Consider the following 22,302-nt stretch of genomic DNA (forward strand, 5'->3'; position numbering starts at 1 on the left):
ATCTCCATCATTTTACTGCACATGTTGAAGGATCTCACCTTCCTTAAGGGATAAATAGCACCCCTTTGTGTATGCAGCATCTGTGTGAGACTGTGTTGGTCAGTTTAGCTTGCCCAGGTTCTTGTACTCGTCCACCACATCAGCATTCTGAAGCCATCCTGTCCCTTCCGAAGCTGAACACCATCTCTCTCATCTTATTCATACATCTTATTCATATTCAAAAGCAGATGATTCAGTCTCCCTATACTCTCTTTTTAATTTCTTTTTCCTATTGCCTCTCAACCTGTCACAGCAGATGGTTGCTCCTCCCTGAGCCTGTTTTCTGTTACAAGGGAGTTTTTACTTTTCAAGAATATTATACCTTACAGTATATAACACTTTAAGATGATTGTTGTTGATCTGGCACTAGATGTACAAACCTGAACTGAGTTGAGTGAAATTAAATTCCTTCCAGACCACTCCAAAAAATGATCAACTAGTACTCTGTACTCCTCCTGCTGTCCATCACTTCAATTGCTGCAGAGTTATCACAGTGTACCTGTAGGTGGTATGACCTGGAGTTGTACTGAAAGGCTGGGTGTACAAGGTGAACAGGAATGAAGACAGCACCATTTCCTGTGGAGCGTCTCCTGTGGAGCTGATGTACTGCACATCACCAAATCAGGCAGAGCTGCCTCGTCTCACATATTGCAGGCTGTCATGTAATCAGTAATCCACGACATGGCAGATGTGATTACTGATTTTTCCTGGCAGTTAGCTCTCTGCAGCATGTAGACCGTTGTGTCATCCACCCCAAAATCGGGTGTGTATTCAGACTGCAAGGGATCGAGGGATGATCTCATCTGTGGTCTCTGGTGCCTTCATGACATGCAATGTGAGAGCAACTGGTCTGATAGTGTTGACTGCTCTGGTGCAGGAACCAGAAAGGATGTTTTCCATAACATTGATATTCTCCTGCTTCAAACTCAGGTTGTAAATGTGATTCAGATTTCAGATAATATCACAGTAAAATCCTGCATTATTTTCATGGATGTCTTGTCTCTTAAGTCCAGAAGGGTTTCCTGCCGCAGAGAACATAAAGCTGTTTCCAACCAGATTTTGTTGTGTTGTTTCACTAACACTTTTTATGTTGTGTCAGATAGAAAAGACAAGTCACCAATATGATCAAACTCAACCTCAGAAGTAACAGGTTTATAAAATACTAGAATTTCACTCATCAAAACTGAAGCACAGTCTGTTTGGACAAGCTGTCCTCAAGAGTCCCACTAACCTGCAATAAAAAACATATTTACAGTGAAAAATACTCACCATGGATAGTTCATCTTTCACAACAACTCCCAAAACAAGCCACTGGAGCCCAGAACTGTCCACTCGGCCTCACCACTGCCAGTGTAAACCACTGAGCTGGGCCTGCCAACACAATTGTGCTGTTTTTGGTTTTTTGGAGCATTTAAATAGAGATCTATGACTGACTTGCTGTGTACCACAGGCTTTATAACATGGTTGTGTTTTAGGCCTGATTAGTCAAATTCTAAGGAGTTATTAATCTGTATGTTTTTCTTAAGTGCTTATTGTGTCAGTGTAGGGAACCTGTATAGTTTATGAATGCACTTCACTAACCAAGCTTGTATGTGGAAGTCTGGTGACTGACCCAGATTTCTTAAACCAATAATGTAACTTCATACCGATACTGTTTTGCTTGTTTGGTAACCTATCCTTCGTATTCTCATGGCAGAAAAGTCACTGGTGCATCTGCATTGTGTAATATATTGTTTCTTCCTTTACAAGCCTGGACAGCACATTTGAGCTACATTGCTAGAGGCCTGAGTGTGTGACTGTGTAAAAGTCATGCCTTCAGTCCTCCTGGGAGAAATTCGGTTCCAATTGTTTATAACAGGTGTGGACAGCTTTAATAAAGAGGAACACTGAAACTCACTGTGGCCAAGGGATATTAAAATATCACTGTGACCTTGCAAACAGGGATTAGAGTGCAAGTCTGCCACAGCAGGAGGCAATTGCACGCAGCATGCCGCGCGATCCTCTCCACTCAATAAGCTGGGGCAGAATTTATGGCCCCACAGACATCTCAGCGCTGTAGGCTTTGTGTCAGTCTCTGCTTATGGGACACACAAATGGTGATGTGGGGGTGTCAGGAGAGATGCTAGGGGCGGATGTTTCCAGTTTCAAGGTTCAGCTGGAATCCTGCAGCTTTCGATATGGAAGTGAATAATACCTTCCCTGGGGACACAGACAGGAAATACTATGAGCCCCAAGTCACCGCTGGGTCATAAACACCTTTATATTTGCAATCTTATTCCCACTCTATCTTTTTGTCTGTCTCTTAAGAGTAATAGCATCATCCTAAAGATGGCTGGGTTACTGTAATTCCTCCGAGGGTCCCAATACAACCCTGGCACTCAGCATCACCTGCCAATAGTTCACTTGGTGTATTAATTGAACCAAGCATCATTCTTTTGTGAGACACAACAGGCTGGGTGAGCGAGCCAGCAGGTTAAAGAGATGAGTTGCAGTAATTAATAAATTCTGTGTTTATGTTATAGTGCCATGAAAAAGTGTTGTTTTTATGATTTGCTAATTATAAAACGTACATATTTCAGATCAGATTTATTAGATAAATAGAGAATATTAGAGACTGTCAACCTAAATAAATACAATATACAATTTTTAAATGATGATTTTATTTATTAAAGGAGAAAAACTATACAAGCCTACCTGGCCTTGTGTGAAAAGTAATTGCCCCTTAAACCTAAGAGCTGTTTGTGTGACTCTTGGCAGCAAGAACTGCAATCAGGTGTTTGCGATAACTGGCAATGAGTCGATAACTGGCAATGAGTCTTTCCCTTCACAGTCAGGAAATTTGCCCCACAGTTTGCAGATCTATTCTAATTCAGGCGCGTTGGAGGGTGTTTGAGTTTGGACAGCCTGTTTAGGGTCATGCTGAAGAATCTCATTGGAATTTAAGTCTGTACTTTGACTAGGCCACTCCAAAACCTGCTTTCTTTCAGACATTCAGATGTAGACTTGCTGGTGTGTTTCAGATCATTGTCCTGCTGTATAATCCAAGTGTGCTTGAGTTTCAGGGCACAAACTGATGGCAGGATATTCTCCTTCAAGATTTTCTAGACAGCAGAATTCAAGATTCCATCAATTACAGAAAGCTGTCCAGGTCCTGAAGCAGCAAAGCAGCCCCAGAATATCACAGTGTTTTACAGCAGCTGCACTGTCTAGCACACTAGATGAAGCCTTTAATGAAGATAAATAAAGTGCTGTATGGATGTGCATAGTTGTGTAAATAGAGCTTAAATTAATCTAAAGTACTTCAAGTAGCTATTAAATCTCATTCTTTAGAGCTTATTCGTTGTGGAGCTGTTACAGGTTTTAAAAGTAAAAAAGAGAAAACGCATGATAAAATTGTAATACTCTAACCTTATTAGATGAAGGGATCAGAACTTTGATATTTTTTATGAGTTTAAAAAGGCTAATTTAATATAAACTCACCATTAATTATGGCATCATCTTATACAGAGTCTCCGAAATAAATCTTGAGAAAAATGGAATGAGTTTGAAAACATTAGCCTTTAAATTCCAACTTTACTGTCCTGTCAAAGGCTGTTATAGCTAGTAAAATAAAAAAATAAATAAATAGATGAAGAGAAAAAGAAAATTTAGGTACAATAAATGTCACTGCTGGGGCAGCAGTTGTGTGTGTGTTTGGAGAGGAAGGACCCAAGTTGCAGACAACAGCAGTGATGCGAGTGAGGTTTATTGATGACGGGTGACTGACACAAAGCAGTGATAAAAAATTACAAAGTAAACTGAACTGGGAAAGCTAGTAAGCTGACCTGAAACATAACACAAAGGGAGGACATGAGGCGAGGAGCAGAGAGACACAGAGAAACACAAAATAACATAGACGAACTGACGAGGAACACAGGCAGGACACCCTATAAATACACACAAGGCAATGAGGGAATGACACACCAGAGGGGAACACAGCTGGAACTAATGGCCATCACGAGACACAGACCTTCAAAGTAAAACAGGAAATTCACAGACTGTTTTCCAAACACAAACTCAGAGACACGAACAGAACACCGGGAGAGGACACAGGTAGGGATAACAGAAACACTAAACACAAAACCCAAACCTTAAGAACTAATACAAAAACAGAAGAAACTAGAAAATAATAATAATAAACTCAAAACACTGGGTCAGCGACCCAGGACCATGACAATAAAGGGAAATAAATGTTGCTGATGTCAAAAAATTGTCTTTAAAATACAAGCATTAAAGTTCAAACTTGTGTTACAACAAAAGAAAATTAAGACTCTAAACATTAGATGCATAATGTCCGAATTATGTTTTGGGCTGAATTGGAAAAAACAGAATGATAAAAAATATTGTTAATTAAAAGAAATCTAAATTTTGGACAATATTAAAGTTAAATGTTTGACCTAAAAGGTGAAACTCGAGATAAATTAAAAAATTCGTTTAAAAAGACAAAATCATTTTTAATATATAATTTTGATTTTATTAATAACAAAATTGACTTGATGGGACTCTGTTAAATCATCATTAGAACTATAAATGACAAAATCCTCACCACTGTTACTTCTTACTGGCATTAATGGACATTCATATACATCCCACTCAGGATGCAGTTGCTATGTAGTGTTGGTCGATACACTAGAAACCCATGTGCTCTTCTTTCACATTAAACACTGATCACATTCACTGTTTGTCCAAGTGTTAATAAATCCAACTTCAAATGTGTTATCTCCTTCCTTTGTGTCCTTTGTGGATTCAGCATGAGGATGAACTTTGTTACCAGATGATGGCGCTGTCTGCTACCAATTGACTCAGAACCTCCCACCAGAGATTATGGGGAACTATACCCCCCCCCCCCCCCCCCCCCCCCCACACACACACACACACACACACTCAGGCTCACACATGCAGCTAGATGTGGGTCATCATTTATCTTGGGTATTAAGAGGGCAGACTCTAAGTGTGTGTGTGTTTGTTTATTTTAGTAAACATTGTGGTTTTTTAAATTTTGATTTGTACCATTTCTAATAATTTAGGTCTGAGACTGCAGTCATGGATTCACACAGGCATGTCGTGTGACCAGTATTTCATGAATTTCCAGTTAGTTGTGAGAAACCTGTCTTCCTTGATTCTGCAGAGATTTTGTCACGTTTTCCAGCCTGGAGGCTTCTCTCTCTTTCACTTCTTTCATTGTCAGGTCTAGCAGCTTCCTTCTGACTTGAGTCGACTGAGTGACTAAACATTTTCACAGTTTTTGATTAGAAAGTAACCCCCCTCCTCTCCTCCCATTTGTATTATATACTTATATAGGTTATTTAGATATTCTATTCTATTCTATATTTTTATATTTAAGGAGAAGCATATCAAATTTTATTTAAACTTACTGATAATGTTATAGAATTTGTTCATTATAATTCTGACAGGAAGCAGAAAGAGAGGGCATATTTCTCTGATGTTGGCTTCTCTTCATTGGGTCTCACTGAAATCCAGAATCTTCTATGAGCTGATAGAGGACGAAAATGAGAGCGAGAAGAGGACAGATGGAGGACAGTTAGTGAAATGTACAGATGTTTAGTGAGGAACTGAATCCATGAAAAGGATGAAAAATGGAAAGACGGCTGGCCCAGATGACATACCTGTGGAGGTGTGGAAATGTCTTTGAGCAAGGCCAGTGGACTTTTTAACCAGATTGTTTAATGCAATCCTGTGTGTGAGGAAAACCAAATGATAACCAATGATTTATAGACCTTCTCTGCGTTGAATCATACCTGTTATTAATCTCTGTCTCTCTTCCACAGCATGTCTTTATCCTGTTTTCCTTCTCTCACCCCAACCGGTCGCAGCAGATGGCCCCGGAGGTTTCTTCCTGTTAAAAGGGAGTTTTTCCTTCCCACTGTCGCCAAAGTGCTTGCTCATAGGGGGTCATATGATTGTTGTGTTTTTCTCTGTATGTATTATGTAGGGTCTACCTTACAATATAAAGCGCCTTGAGGGGACTGTTGTTAGAATTTGGCACTATACAAATAAAACTGAATTTAATTGAAATTGCTCTTTCTCATGAGTTCTAGGTATAGTAAAATATCCTAGATTCAAAAGTCAAGCCATCTGTCAGGCAGCTGAAGACAGCTGAAATTAGGACAGGAAAATAATCCCAAACAGACAAACAGAGAAACAGCCATTCTACACCATGGCTGAAAAAGAAAAAAGGTGCTATTATGGCCCAGCCAAATCCAGACCTCTACCTAGTTGAAATAATGTGGCACATAAACAAATGTCCTCAAGCCTTAATGAACTCAAACAACCCTGTAAAGAGTAGTAGTCTAGAAAAAGAAAATATTTTAGACATAATGTGGTACCTATTTAACATCAAGTCATGCTTTCTAATGTTGAAAAACTGTTAAATACAACAGCAGCCCTCTATCCACCACAGCGCCTTTATAGTATAAGCTGCAACATTATCAGGTACACTGTTTGAAGATTTTTGCTAGGACTGACCAGGAGGGAGAAGATTAGAAATCAGCTCATCAGAAGGACATCTGAGGTTAAGTGGTTTGGAGACAAAGTTAGAGAAACAAGTGTGAGATGGTTTGTGCATGTGCAGAAATATATTGAAGAAAAGATGTTGAACATGGAGCTACATAGGTGAGTTTTGACCCTTTTTGAGGGTGCTCAAGTGACCCCAAATTTTATCAGAGCATCCTTAAAAATAACTATTAATAGTATCAATAACAGCGCATTTTTGTATTATTTTCTAGAATTATCTTCAAATGTAATATTTATTCTTATAAAGTGTCTGCTTATTTTTATTTGTTCTCTAAATAGCATTGGCTAATGAAGCTTAAATCATCAGAGATTATTAGCTAGTTTTAGCCATCTGGTCCAGTAGTCTGCTGGGATATCGGGAGTTGCCAGCCAAGGAGACGATGTGTGTTATTATTATTGAATTGGGCTTCAGTGTTTGTTTACTGTACAGCTCCAGATTCAGGTGACAGCAAGTGAAAATGATCTTACCTGTCTATGTGCAGCAGCACACTGTATTCAGTTTGGATATTGCTGTAAACTGACATGGATCACTTTATGTATTTCATTTACTGTAATAATGTGTTTTCCTCACATTGATTGGTGATGATTTCACATAACTAAGCAGTATGCTGTACTGTTGTTGACTGTGGATCCCCCACTTACTCCTATAATAATTTTTATATGATTATGTTTTTGTTATTTTCTAGTTTCTAGTTGAGTTATGAGGATGCATTCAAAATAAATATATAAAAAAATATTTAAAAATAAATAAATAAAACAATGCTATTACAGTTTGCTCTGTGTACAGGTCTATGGAGTGGCAGCGTGATTTTTTTTAGTTTGTGTATTGAATAATACTATTTTAAGCGCTTGATGATTTGGTGGACTGCCTCTGTGTGATTAAGAGACTAAAATAATGTTTCTCACCTTATCTGTCTTGCCATAAATGAAGGAAGACCACAGAGGAGGGCATGCAGATGGTTGGTGTGACAGGAGAGTCTGTAAGGGATAGGATGAGACAGACGAGGATGATCAAAGAAGAAAAAGATCTCACAACCCATTCTTTTCGGATAGATGCTGCTATAAAATCGCGAGAGCTAGTCTATTGGGGAGAATTTGATGATTTTCAGACGCTACTACTATATCCAGAAGATGGCAGTAATGCCAACCCCACGGATGAGTGTCTCCACTAAACCCCAGAAGGGAAGAAGAACATTTTTCTTGAAACCACGTGACATGTGTGTAGTCGGGCTGTAAAGATGGTTTCCTCCGTTGCCAAATCAAATCTGGCTCCACTGAGAAGTTTCTGTTTTTTAAATTCAGTGTTTCACTTTAGGAACCTCCGTGAGTTAACATGGCTACTTATTACTATTTGTTACTTGACGAGCCAGTCGCTGGCAGACGACGGGGACTTTATGGAGGAGTTTCTGAAGCGGGAATATTCTCTTGTGAAGCCGTACCGCGGTGAGTTTAATGTTAAACTAGAATTACGTTACCGCCAATGTCAGCTAACATTGGCAACTAACATAAACGTTGACAGTAGACAGTTTGTCACCGAAAGGTAGGCTTTGGCTTAAATTCATTTTTTTCTTGGATAGAATTGTGTGGCGGAGGATAATAATTAACTAAGAAGAACTTTGTGCCTCTCTGTCGTTACAGATCGTGGGTAGCGTTACAGCAAGCGGGATAATAACTGTTGTTAACACACCACTAACTATTGGCTAGTCCATAATGCTAATGAAGACTAGCCTACCTACAGTTAGCTTTAATCAGCAGAGCAAACCTGTCTGATTACGGTGAGGAACTCTAGCAAAAAACAACAATAAAATTCAGGAAATTAAGCCCGTAACGCTCTCCATTATGAAAGATTAGTTTTTCATTGTCTCAACAAAGAGCAGTTTGAGTAACCTTCATGGCCACTTTTCATATTAGCGTATATTAGTTAATTCAAAGTAATTAGAAACAAAAACTGATAACTAGAAAATGGGGTCGGGCTTATAAAGAATACATCAGAACAAAGAACGATTTAAAAAAAAAAAACAGTTTTCGTTAATTAAAACTAAATCTAAAAAGTCATAACAATAATAAGGGAGTTTTTTTTTTTTTTTAAACGTACTGAAGCAGTTTTGTGTGTACTGAAGTTGACCACACGTAATAAGTGTATTTAATGAAACTGTGAGTAAGCTTCCTTAGTAGGGTTGTTGTACTGTTGGGCCACTATTGCACTTCATTAAAGTCTTTTGCAGTACACTCCTGCCACTTTGCACAGGCATTTTATCGTGTGATATAATACAGTGTGTTTTTTATCTGTCTTGTTATTTATATTTCTTGCACAACAGTCAGGTGAAGAACCCACAATATCGTTATATAAGTACAATGAAAATAATGGGCTATTGTATTCTAATATCTATTTTGAACTTTTCAAGTCATACTCTAATAAAGACCCTTGATTTATAGCAGGGGTGTCAAACTCAAATACACAGTGGGCCAAAATTCAAAACTGGAACAAAGTCGCGGGCTAACGTTAATATTTATTGAAATATATTTATTCCTCCAGATATAAGAATGAATCTTTTCTTATGGACTCAAACACGTTTTGCTGAAAAACTGAATATGGAACAAGCAAAGCTTAATACTAAACAACATATATATTAGCTGTATAATACCAGTAGGCCAGCTCTAATAGTAATTTGGTATGGTTTCACGGGCCAAATGTAATTAGGCTGCGGGACAAATTTGGCCCGCGGGCCAGAGTTTGACACCTATGATTTATAGTAATAAAAATAAACAGTACAGTACAGGAGCCACTGAAAAGGAAATATTTGTAGTCAATAAAATGTATACATAAACTGAATGTTACAACAAAAGACGAAACGCAACGTAAATGGTAAAAGAAGATTTCTAAGAAAAACAATGGTAAACTTTGGTGTGGCTTGCTGTGAATGCAGAAGTGTTACTACTGTTGTTTTGCAGGCTTGGGTTTCTCTAGCTCCTCACAGTGGGATCTGATGGGCACTGCCATGGTGACGCCTGACCATGTGAGGCTAACCCCAGACCTGCAGAGCAGGCAGGGAGCTGTGTGGAGCCGAATTGTAAGTCAAATGGGACAGCCTGCATTATCAGGCTTGCAATATGCAATGCATTCTTACCCAGCAAACCACAATTTCCCTCACTTCCTGCTTTAAACTAAAAACCCTACTTTATATGGCTTTGGTTTAACAATGAATGTTATGCAGCATTTTATAAATAAAATATAAATGATACAAATCAGTCTGTTTCAAAAGGATGATATGTCACTCATATCTGATGACAAGTGCATGCTACACATTGCTGAGTGTAAGAATAACCTGCTTTTCTTTATTGCTATTGCTTTTCAGCCTTTGCTTCTGCAAGATTGGGAGCTGAGAGTACAATTTAAAGTCCATGGCCAAGGGAAGAAGAACCTGAATGGTGATGGACTGGCCATATGGTTAACCAGAGATCGCATGAAAAATGGTAGGTTAATGCTAAATGTGTTTCAGCATCGTATTTGCAATTTTATAATTGAATAGCCCTCAAAGTGAACAGTTTATCCTAATGAGCTTGTCATTTTTTTTCTCAGTCACATGATAAGATATCATTTTATTAGCACATCCTGTGCACAGTGACTTGTGATACCAGGGAAAGCAAACAGAATAAACAGTCTCAATTTTCAGCTGCAGGAAACACTGCTTACAAAACTTTACATGTTCATTCATTGTTTCAAAAACACATTTTAGTTACTTTTCTTTTGTTTGTTTTGTTTTATTGTTTGTTTTTAATCCAATTAGGTAAGTTACCTGTAGTATTACACTGCTCAAAAAAAATAAAGAAACAATTTTAGATTTAGAACATTAAGCCAATTAAACTAATGAGATAGTGATCCGGTTGGTTAGCAGAGGGGTTATTTGTTAGGTTAAAGGTTTTGGTGTTAATGAAATTAACAGCAGGCAAATGCAGTGGTTAGCACTGTTGCCTGACAGCCAGAAGGTCCTGGGTTCAATCCCATCATCTAACCGAGTCCTTTTTGTGCGAGTTTGCATGGGTTCTTTCTAGGTACTCCAACTTTGTCCCACAGTCGACATGCAGTTAGTGGGGTTAGGTTAACTGGTGATTCTAAATTGTCCATAGGTGTGAATGTGAGTGTGAATCGTTGTCTGTCTCTCTGTGTTAGCCCTGCATCAGATTGGCAACGTTTCCAGGGTGTACCGTGCCTCTCATTCTCTCATCACTGAGACAAAACAGGAATGGCTTTACAGGTGGAGACCAAAAACTTGTGTTTTGTGCCAAAACATCCTTGGACCTATTGTCAGACTGGTGCAGTGGATCCTTGGTTCCTCCTCAGTTATGCCCTGGTCCAGATCTAGGATGAGATCCTATCCCCCGAACACAATCTCTTGTCTCATTAGGAGCATCCCCTGATGTTGTCACACATGTGTACAAGCATGTTGGGGCCAGAAAAGTACCATTTTGAGTTGCTTCAATGAAATCTCAACAGAATGCGCTATCCTGCTGCATCTTTTTTTTTTTTAAACTTTGATTTTCAAGGTGTTTTTTAATCAAGCCCTCTGTAAGTTGATGCTTTTCATTTCTATCACATTACCCAGTCCATGTCAGTGTAGCTATCCAACTTTTTTCCTCATTGAGAACTGATGTGTTTTCTAAGTGTTCCTTTAATTAAATTTTTTAAGCAGTGTGTTGTGCGCCTGGCTAAAGAGAATTATTCAGTCATTATCATCTATTTTTTTATGCTTTTAAGTTTGTTACATTTTTGTTGCTACTGTATTTAAATAAAGACAACCTATGCTGCGCTGGTCTTAGTTTTTAAAGGAAACTTCCAAATGGAGTTATTCTTCCACAGTTTGTGGTACAAATGTTTCTGTCTACATGTAAAGACAGCTGTCATCATCGAGTGACTCTTTATCACGGTGTGTGTGGACTAGTTGCCACACCCCCAATGATATGATAGTGAGCTTTAGAGCATTTGGGTGGGATTAGGATAATACAATCGTTTCACGTGAAAAATTTTTATTTATTTATTTATTTTAATTAACTTCCTGCATGTACTAGTTTGTCTGATTACATTTTTTCCTCCAAAGTGCTGAAAACACAAAGAAACTCTGTTGGAGAAAACTTAAGACTGAAATTTAGTCCCAAATCAAATTATATTAATTGCTATGTTTCAGCTTTATTATTTCTGTGGTATACCTCTGTTTGCAGGCCCTGTATTTGGCAACATGAACCATTTCTCTGGACTTGGAATATTTGTGGACACTTACCCCAATGATGATAAGACCCATGATGTAAGTGACAGTCTGTAGCTTTTGTTGTTTTTTTTTTAAAAGCCTGAGTTTAAATCAAGACTTTGTTGTCATGTGGAAACCCACACAACATACACACAATGTTTCTTTTTGATGACTGAATTTCAGCCAATCTGACATGCAAACATGTACTGTTGCTAATAATGTAAACTTATACTGACTGACAACGAACCTGGCCAGAAAAAAGACAAGTAGCAGTCCTGGTGAAGTTTGAATTATTAACATTAATCATCAGGATGCTCATACCCTGGTAGTGCTAATGTTTTAAGGTGAAGCAGCAGTAGAACTGCAGTTTTCAGGCTGACTCGACTGGATTACTGTAATGCACTTTATATTGGGGTCAGTGCATCATATATTAGTCATCTACAGGGGGTGCAAAATGCCGCAGCTCGTCTTTTAACTGGCACTCGAAAGTTTGAGCACATTTCCCCTATTTTAGCTTCACTTCACTGGCTGCCCATTTCTTTTAGGATTCATTTTAAAATCCTTTTATTTGCTTTTAAAGCTCTCCATGGCCTAGCCCCATCTTATCTCTCTGAGCTGCTACAGCCTTATACACCCACCCGCTCTCTCAGGTCAGCTGATCAGCTGCTCCTGATTGTACCCAGGACTGGGCATAAACTTAGAGGAGATCGTGCTTTTGCTGTAGCATCTCCAAAACTGTGGAACGAGCTTCCTTTAGAGATTAGACAGGCCAGTTCTTTATCTGTTTTTAAGTCACTCTTGAAAACCCACCTCTTTACCCTGGCCTTTGATACCACGTGAGATGTTGGTTTTTATTTTTATTTCAGTTGTTTTTAGGTGATTCGATGCTGTTTTATCTTGTTTTTGTTTTAATATAGGGCTGTTTTAATTTATGTATTATGTGTTTTATTTATTTATTTTTGCTGTTTTCTGTTATTCTATTGTTTTAACTTGTTTTCTGTATAGCACTTTGTTCCTGTGCTGGGTATTTTAAAGTGCTTTATAAATAAAATTGGATTGGACTATTTCAACTTACAACAGTGAACAGCTCAGATTTTAGAGTTAATTTTCTCTGGCTAACCAGTGTCCAGTGTTTTTGTCCCCCCCCCCTTTACTAAGAAAAGCTTTATGCAATATAACATCAAACTGTTCAGTAGTGCTGTTTCATGTCTCTGTGAAATGAACTACCTGTGGAATGGTGTTTGTGGTTCCTGCTGATGAAGTTGTGACTCCTCTGTCTTCTTCACAGAGGACATTCCCTTACATATCTGTGATGCTGGGGAATGGCACCCTGTCGTATGACCACGATCGTGACGGTCGGTCCACAGAGCTTGGAGGATGCACAGCTATGGCACGCAACTCGGTCTACGACAACTTTTTCCTCGTTAGATACTCCAAAAATCAACTGACGGTATGGCTCATTATCTGCAGGACCTGTTTCAGGGTGTCACTTGTCCTTAAAGGTGACATTCTTGTGTAATGAAATTAAAACTGAGTAGTACAATGAGGCATGAAAAGTAGAATGTTGATTGGTTTATTCAAACCATTTGTTCCTCTGCCCTTAGCTCATGGTGGATGTTGATGGTAAGCAGGAATGGAGAGAATGTGCTGACATTACAGGAGTGCGGCTACCTACAGGCTACTTCTTAGGTGCCTCCTCTGCCACGGGAGACCTGTCAGGTATGAAATCTCAGAATAATGCTTTGACCACAGGATATATTACAAAGTGAAGCTATAAAAAGATCTATAAAAAGATTGGATTATAAACATGGCATCCAAACTAGATGAATTAACCCTTTAAAGCCGGTCAGAGCGGGCACGCTCTGTTTTGCGTAACTATTTTTAAATCTGGGTAGCACTGCAACCACGTAAGCTAGCGCAATAATTTTTTTTGCATATGAAACCGGAGGAGTTGTACTTACATCTTATGCCATCAGCTTGTCCTAGGTCACAGTTTCCTTCCACATATAGCTTTGCAAAAACTGCATAAAAAGCGCTTGCAGCAACAAAAACATAATATTCCAGAAACATGCTTTGCCGATCCGATCAGCTGTTCATAACACTTCCTACGTTGGAATAGACGTCAGTGCGAACTTTTGCATGTCCACCATTACCTGCCCGAAACCGGAAGTGACGTCATTTTCGCGGAAATGTAGTTTTTTTTTTTTACCATGAGGGCCTCATGAGCCTATACTGGTGTTTTTAAAAGTTATCTTTGACTTTATGACTTTCTGTGTCGTTTCTGGGATGCTTAGGACTCATATTGCACTGCTGGAAATAGTTAATTTTGATGCATATGCTGCTTTTTTGCAAATTTGCAGTATAATGTTTATTTTCGTTTTTCGTGCAGTATATAAAAATTGGTGTATTTCAAAAATAAAACTATGAAGACACTCAAAATAAATTTCCTGTGATGGGAAACTATTTTGTGCAACTTTTTTGTATTTACAGTTTTGAGGGATAAGCCTCTTAAATTTCTCTAACTAGAAATATATGTTAAAAAAGCAAAAACGATTTTCAATTTTTTTTGTAGTTTGTTGCACTTTTTTGTAATTTATGTAATTACTATGCACTTAATGCATACATATTATTAAAATATGGGCTATAATGGTTGTATTGATGTATAGCAACTTGAAATGCTCCCAAAAATGGCTCCACAGCATGTAAAAATATAATATAAGCTCTGGCGGACTTAGTTTTATGGTAGGTCTTAAAGGGTTAAACATCAACTTCCTAACAGCTCAGGTTTTAAAATGAAGTCAGCTGTTGCTTAAGATGTTAATTACGGGTGTGTTCTTCTAGATAACCATGACATCATCTCCATGAAGCTGTATGAGCTTACAGTCGAGAGGACTCCACAGGAAGCGGAAGAAGGGGAAGTAGTCACCATCCCCAGAATTGACAACATGGAGCAGTTTCAAGGTAAATGCAGCACGATCATCATCAACCTGAAGTCATCCTTCTCAGCGCTGCACCGTATCGGCACCATTACTCAGGGCGGGGTTGCAGCTAGTGTGAAGTCTTGAGGGCCCAGTATTACCAGGCCCTACACCACCAATAGCATCATTGCACTCCCACTGGTTTTCATGCTCACCATAACTGCAGAGGTGGCCACTGCAGTATTCTCCTGAACTGCTTAAGCAGAGAAACAGAAGGCGAAGAAATCAAAATCAAGTTTATTCTTTCCCCACAAAGTCTTGTCTTTTTAGATTGTTGCCACGTCTCCCTCTGTGTAATCTGTGAAGCTCTAAGCTTAAAAAAAAAAAAGAAGCATGATTGTACACTTGCATTTAACTGAACAGTTTTGTACTCAGCATTTTTTGCATGCTGAGCACAAAGTTGATGTAACAGAGCAGATGAGTATAGTATAGTCTGCCACTATACTATACTATACTGCTTCCCGCATGATGATAAAAGGCTCAAGTAAATGGATGAGGCTGATACTGGCAGACATGAATCCAGTATGTGGGCACATCTCATACATGTAGTATATCTAATTGATATTATTTGTTCATGTTTACAGCTGGGAGAACAGAGGGCTGAAACTTCAGCCATTTTTTTTTTTCTAATATTTTTTGCTTTTACTTTGCAGTGGAAGTGGAGGAGGAAGGGATGAGTGGAGTCCAGCTGTTCTTCACCCTTCTCTTCACAGTCGTGGGCCTGGTCGTGCTGGGAGTGGTAGGGCTAATAGTTTACGGGCGCTGGAAGGAAAACAAACGCAAACGCTTTTACTGAGGAAAGATCAGCCAGTCCGCAGAATGTGTTTTAATGAACAAACATGCAAAGACTCAATGACACAAATCGAACAAACTGAACTTTAGTGGGTTTGAAGCATAGAGCTATGAGAACAAATGAATACATGAGCTGTGGTTTAAAATATTTAAGATTTCTGGAAGATTGATGAGATAAAGCTCTGCTTGCTATAGTGAAGCAAAATCATTTTAAAAATATGTTCATCTAAACTTGAAGCACGGTGGGACTTTTTATCTGCACTAACTGAGGCACTGTTTCTACCAGCAGGAAGTAAGAAAAACAACAGAATGAGTCACTAAATCAGATGCTGAGTTTGCTGACATTATGTTACACAATTTTGGAGTTTGGGGTATCTCTGCGGACCTGAGCCAGCGCAGAGTGGGTAGAAGTCATGGTAGCGAAGTTGGGCGCTTCTTTCATTGTCATTTAAATTTTTTGTTGGCAATTCACTAACTTTACTAATAATCCTGTGTTTATTTTATTTTCTAAATACGTGACCCTTAAAATGCTTATTTGTACATCAATATTTTCCTTATGACTTTTCATTATATCTGTGACTTACCTGCAACTTTCACAAATCAGATGGGACTTGGGCCTGTTTGTTAGCTTGCCCACTATAGAAATGCTGTTTTGTAGGTAGCTAGCAGAGTGGCATAGATATGTGCACATATTCTGCCACTGGTATGTCCCGGATGATTAATCAGACTTTTAAATTCTGAATGACAATGTTAGCTTCCATTAACATTTTAAAAAGTTAGCTTAAAATGATTCGTCATAGATCAAGCACATCTCTACAGAGGGCCTGTTGGCAAGTGGTTGCTGCTGTTGCTGGGTGAAATCATCACAAAGAAGTTGCACCAAAAACCACCTTTTGATCGCTGTGGTTGGAGTATGCTAACATTATCATTACTCTCTGACCTGTAGTGAAACTTTGGGAAGAAAAAAATGCAACACAAATCAGAGTAAAAGTTGTGCCGTTTGAAATGTGTTGGTTACAAGAGCAAGGCACAATTTTTACTTTGAAGGCAAATGTTTTTAGTTTGTGTTGACCCTTCAGGTTCACTTCTGCTTGACATGTACTTTGTGTTTGTAGGCAATTTGTTATCCAGGCACAAGCTGCTGGTGACCATGCCAACCTGCTAGCAAACAGTCTTTTAATGTAGCAGCATTATACCAACTTCACACTAGCAACCTCGGGCAATCACTTGCCAACCAGTCATGGAACACACACTTTTTGGTGGAGACTGGTGGTTACTCATCCCTCAGTCGATTTCAGTGACTGCCAACAACTGCTCACAAGCAGTCGGAAAATACACAATTAAGTGCCATATGGCCACTTAAAGGTGTTTTGTCTTTTTGTGTGACTACCACAAAGGCCATTGTGAGTTTACTGATCCCTGGGCCAGCAGGGACTACTTGTTGTGAGATGAACTTTATGCTTAAAAACATCCCCTAATCAGGGCCTCGTTCCCAATTGGTGATGTGTTAAGTAGTCATAAATTATCAGTTGCGTCACTAATGTACCATACTGCAACAGCTACCCTTAAATGTATACCTGAATTACAATAGTTAGAGCTACGTAGCATTATTCAGATGCACTTGTTTTGTGTGACGATTCCCAAACGAGACAGCTGAATTTATATTTCCAACAGGGTTCACAGTAGACTATCAAAATATTCATGTTAAACATTATATTATAGAAATAGGTTAGGATGCACTAAGCCTCGTCTCATATAAACGTTCAGTGAGGTCTGAGGTCTGTTTTTAATATTTGAAGAACTTCTCTCTCCGTAGATCTTCATGCATTATAAGACCTGGCTAAGACCTGAACAGTATGGTGGCTGCACCGAGAGCAACAACTTATGTGGCATGCCCATCAATGAATGTGTGGGAGAGTAGTTCATCTTTGACTGTTGTTCTTTGTTCTCTTCAGCCAACAATACACGACAATTACAACTGATGGTAACGATTTAATTCCAGAGTAGATTTAATGAACAAACAGGTGCGGAACTTTCTTGCCTGGTTGATTCTACAGTTCATGTTAATGCACCCACTGTAAATGCCTCACGCACATGGCTCTGTGATGTGCAGAGAGCACCACTCTAATTTGACTTGTAGCTGCTGTGAAGACCAGTGAGCCTGTGAATCTTTTTATACTTTTTGCTGCACTAAAGAAAAAAAAAAAACTGGACTGTCATTTTATTTGAGATAACTTTATACAGCAATCCAGCATTTATTCAACAAGTGAAAATATTTATATAAATATTGCTGATACGTGAGCTCAATGCTATGTGTAAAAGAATAGTTGCGTTACCAGTGCTGAATAAAGTGCCTCACTAGGACCATTACAGGCAAACTCTCATTTTGATCCTCTCTGCAAGTTTGAGCTCAACATTTATTTTCTGTTTGACATCACTTCCACGGCTTGATCTACACTCTGACGTTACAAACAGGTCTCAGAAATGATAAGCTGATTTAAGAGTTTATCTGAGAACAGTTTGTCAGTGTCACTCTTTGTGGAGCACTGATGTTTTTAGTTCTTCCACCAACCAGTAACTTGGTAGCAATTGATGTTTTGCTCTGTACACACTTACATTAACAGCCATATGCTGCATCATGTAGTCATGTGAGTTTGATTAAACTGATCACTCAAACCAAGAGGAAGAAAAACAAAAAATGATGTCAAGCTTTATTGTGTCTATGAAGAAACCTCGAGTACTCAGTAAAACCTCAAATATCATGAAACTCTCCAGCATGGATGTAGAGCTCACACCTCACTGGTTAAAGAAGCACTGATGTGCCATTCATTCAATAACCATGCACTGACAATAACTATTAGAGACAACTCGGTGAGCAAAGTGATGCAATCATTTCAAAATTTCTTTAGATTTTGCAGTATTATCATTATTGTGATAAATGTGAATAGTCAGTATATAAAGACAACCAGCCAATGTATCAATATTGGGGGGTACAGCAAAACACAAAATGTTAAGTGTGATATTAAGAAAGTGCACAGTCAATATCACATGATATCATCAATAATTGTGAGCCTGACAGATTTTAACAAGTTGATAATACTCAGGAGTAGCACAAATGTGTAAATGAAATAACTACTCAAAACCAAGATTAGGGAAATCTCATTGTGTTTTGTTCCTTGGAAAAGGAGATATATATATATATATATATATATATATATATATATATATTGGGGTGTTAGATTTTGATATCAATATTGGTAATAAAAGTCCTAAAAATTGGTCGTCTCTGACCACTTCTATGCACTTGTAATTTTACTTTTTTATGCTTATAGAAAAATGTCATTCATATTGACATTGCTAATAAAAACTATAATAGACTATAATAATAAGAATTTTAATGGTTAAAATCTGTTAGAAGTATATCAGGAAAATCTGTAGATATATCAATATTTGTGGTCACGACAGCATCAATGAATGAATGATAATTGGGATATTTAAAAGCGAGATCTTAATATTGTATTAGCAATGCGCCTATAATATTTGTTAAAAGAAAAATTGTAATTCATGTCTTTGTTTGCTGTTGTGCAGTTTTGGGTTCTCACCACTTCCATGTACTTGTAATTTGAGTTTAATAGCTTCACTTTTAATAGCTAATAGTTTAATAGCTTACCAAAAAAACAGCACGCACTAGATAAAGTTATAGAAGAATTTTGCTACCAGCATTGATGCAAGGTTTTTTTTTTTTCAATTATCAATTTTTGTTTGTTTTTTTTAATTTGATTTGATTTTTTTTTTTTTACACAGCAATAATAGTACAAATAAAACTCTGATATAATGACAGCCTTAATTCATTTCATCCATTCAATAACAGACTAATCATTCAGGAAGACATTTGCCCAAAAAGCACTTCAGTGTTTAGTTCATTGGAGCTTTGTGGACAGTTTCATAGATTTTTGAAGCAATATCAATCAGTACTTCACTCTAATTAAAATCAGTTTCCAGCCCTTTAAAAAAAAAAAAGCTACAGATTTGTTTTTTTTTGTTTTTTTTTTTCTTTTTTCAATGTAGGTGTTTCATTTTTGTGTCATTCAGCGTGTGCTGTCACTGGGGAAATCAGCCATTTAGGGATTTTTTTAATAATACTGTTCAGCTTATTATCAAATTAAAGAAAAAGAAAGCTCAACCCTTGTCTGAAAAATGTGTGTAAATCTTGTTTGTGTGTGATTATTCTTCTTCAATAAAAGTTTGTTTATTTTTTTCCGTTGTGGTGGTGTTTTTAGTTTTCTCTGCAAACGTTTTTCATGTACAGTGCCTTGTGTATTCAAGAAATTGAACTACAGGATGGGCCATTTATATGGATACACCGTAATAAAATGGGAATGGTTGGTGATATTAAAGTCCTGTTTGTGGCACATTAGTATATGTTGAGGGGGCAAACTCCTCAAGATGGGTGGTGACCATGGTGGCCATTTAGAAGTTGGCCATCTTGGATGCAACTTTTGTTTTTTCAATAGGAAGAGGGCCATGTGACGCATCAAACTTATTGGTAATGTCACGAGAAAAACAATGGTGTGCTTGGTTTCAACGTAACTTTATTCTTTCATAAGTTATTTACAAGTTTCTGACCACTTATAAAATGTTTAATGTGCTGCCCATTGTGTTGGATTGTCAATGCAGCCCTCTTCTCCCACTCTTCACACACTGATAGCAGGAGAAATGCCAGCACAGGCATCCAGTAGCCGTAGTTTCAGTTGCTGCACATCTCGTATCTTCACACCACAGACAATTGCCTTCAGATGACTCCAAAGATAAAAGTCTAAGGGGGTCAGATCGGGAGAATTTGGGGGGCCATTCAACTGCCGATGTGTGATTAATTGGTTTATAATCACTTAAACTAGTGACCTACAAGGAAGTGTAGGATGAGGCTCGAGGTGTTCAGATGCAGTCTGCATCTTCACAGTTATCACAAGCCCTCCACACTGTATGTTTAAGGTTAAAAGGTTTAGATTTTGACCAGAGGGGCCGATGGCGCGATATGGCAGCCTCGCTTCTATCAGTCTGCCCCAGGGTAGCTGTGGCTACAACTGTAGCTTGCCTCCACCAGTGTGTGAATGTGAGAGTGAATGAATAGTGGAATTGTAAAGCGCTTTGAGGGCCTCGAAAAGCGCTATATAAATGCAATCCATTATTATTATTATTATTATTATTATTAAAAGTTTTATCAAGACCGTGTAAAAAGATGAAAGTTCCCAGGTGAACGTGAAGATGGAAGTGCTGAAATCTCTTAAGCCTGTGTTCTTTCTAATGGCCAGCGGGGAAGGATGGAGATGGTTTAAGCCATTTAACCCTTGATGTCATTTCAGTTAAGGCCTCAGCAAACACTGATGAGCTTTTGTCTTCCTGAATACAACATGATACAGTATTCAATTTTACTTTTAGTCATGTACATTTTAGACAAGGTGACTTAAAAGTATTGTAAAACAAAAACAAAAAAACATTTGTTCACATTTTTGAAATGATACTTGACATCCTGACTTATCAATCAGGAAATATTAGTTACACTACAAACATGGTGGGCAACAAATAGAAGTGAAAATACCATAATGAATGTTTTAGGACAAAAAACTGAACGTTCCTGTATTGTATCTGTACTGTATGTTGGAGTCAAATTGTTAAATGTTGTCATTGTGTTACTTAAATTTGTAAGTCTTGGTTCAAACTATAGGATCAAAGACATTTGTTTCTGTTGACCTCCCCAGACTGTTGAACGGTGGGGGAGGCTGTAGTGGTTTATTATGGGACATCCTATGTGAGGGTTCTGTTTTGTTGTTTAGTAAGCTTCCTGCCTTTATGACCCTTTTGTGGGCAGGAGGTCACACAAAAAAGCACCCCCACTCACACACTCACAGTACCTTATCTCTTAGAACCATAGGGGTTTTTTACAATGTGTGGTGCTTATGTGTACTGTAACTGTTTTCAATAAAAGGCGGCAAGGAAGGCTGTTTATTTGAAGTTGGCTAGGAGACAAGTGAGGAGCGTTTAGCTCCTAGAGCCTGGTTCCGACCAGCCTCCCTTGCTAGCAAGTAAAAACCGGTTAAAGCTGTTTGTCTTGCTTCCTTGTTTCGTTAACAGGAATAAGTTTCTAAACCAGCGGGGCCTGTGGAAGCGCAGACCCAACACTGTATAACATATTATAGATCCACAGCAGTATCATGCAAGATGATCACCTCACTGTCCCATCTGCTTACTGTACAAGTTTTCCAATCGCATTTATTTATTTATACTGACTAGGGGTTGGAAAGTAATTCTGATCATTTATGTAGCATCTTAATTATTTATTGTTGAAGTCAACTGAATAAGTCCACAGGGAGCATTAAATGTCATCAAGCGCACAAGCCACCTGATTGCAGACTAAACGAAAAAGAATCTGCTACAATAGATTTCATCGATCTCCTACCTGGAAAATCCAATTTTAGCCTCTGACTAATTGCATTTCTGCAGTGAAGCAAAGTGATGGCATATTGCCATGGATTTTCCTCTAAGCAAAAAATGAGTCCAGCAAATTCAAGAGGTCATTGATGAAAATCTGCTTCACCTGAGACTGTGATATGGTTAGTGTTTTTCAAAGTAAATTCAACTGTCTTTCAACAGTTTTGTTATTTTTTCAAAATGTATTT

The 22,302-nt window shown here is 38.2% G+C and overlaps 1 protein-coding gene across 1 annotated transcript; it reads left to right on the forward strand.

The window, feature by feature from the left end:
* Window positions 1-7,808: 7,808 nt before the first annotated feature.
* On the forward strand, window positions 7,809-19,645 carry LOC308404148 (VIP36-like protein). The gene is made up of 8 exons (XM_080894044.1): window positions 7,809-8,055; window positions 9,565-9,683; window positions 9,969-10,086; window positions 11,830-11,912; window positions 13,144-13,305; window positions 13,460-13,574; window positions 14,697-14,816; window positions 15,487-19,645. Exons 1-8 carry the CDS (start codon window positions 7,851-7,853, stop codon window positions 15,627-15,629), a joined length of 1,065 nt encoding a protein of 354 aa, XP_080750170.1. The 5' UTR covers window positions 7,809-7,850; the 3' UTR covers window positions 15,630-19,645.
* The last annotated feature ends 2,657 nt before the right edge of the window (window positions 19,646-22,302 follow it).

The sequence above is a fragment of the Rhamphochromis sp. 'chilingali' genome (genome assembly GCF_963969265.1).
Source record: "Rhamphochromis sp. 'chilingali' genome assembly, chromosome: 10".
NCBI lineage: Eukaryota > Metazoa > Chordata > Actinopteri > Cichliformes > Cichlidae > Rhamphochromis > Rhamphochromis sp. 'chilingali'.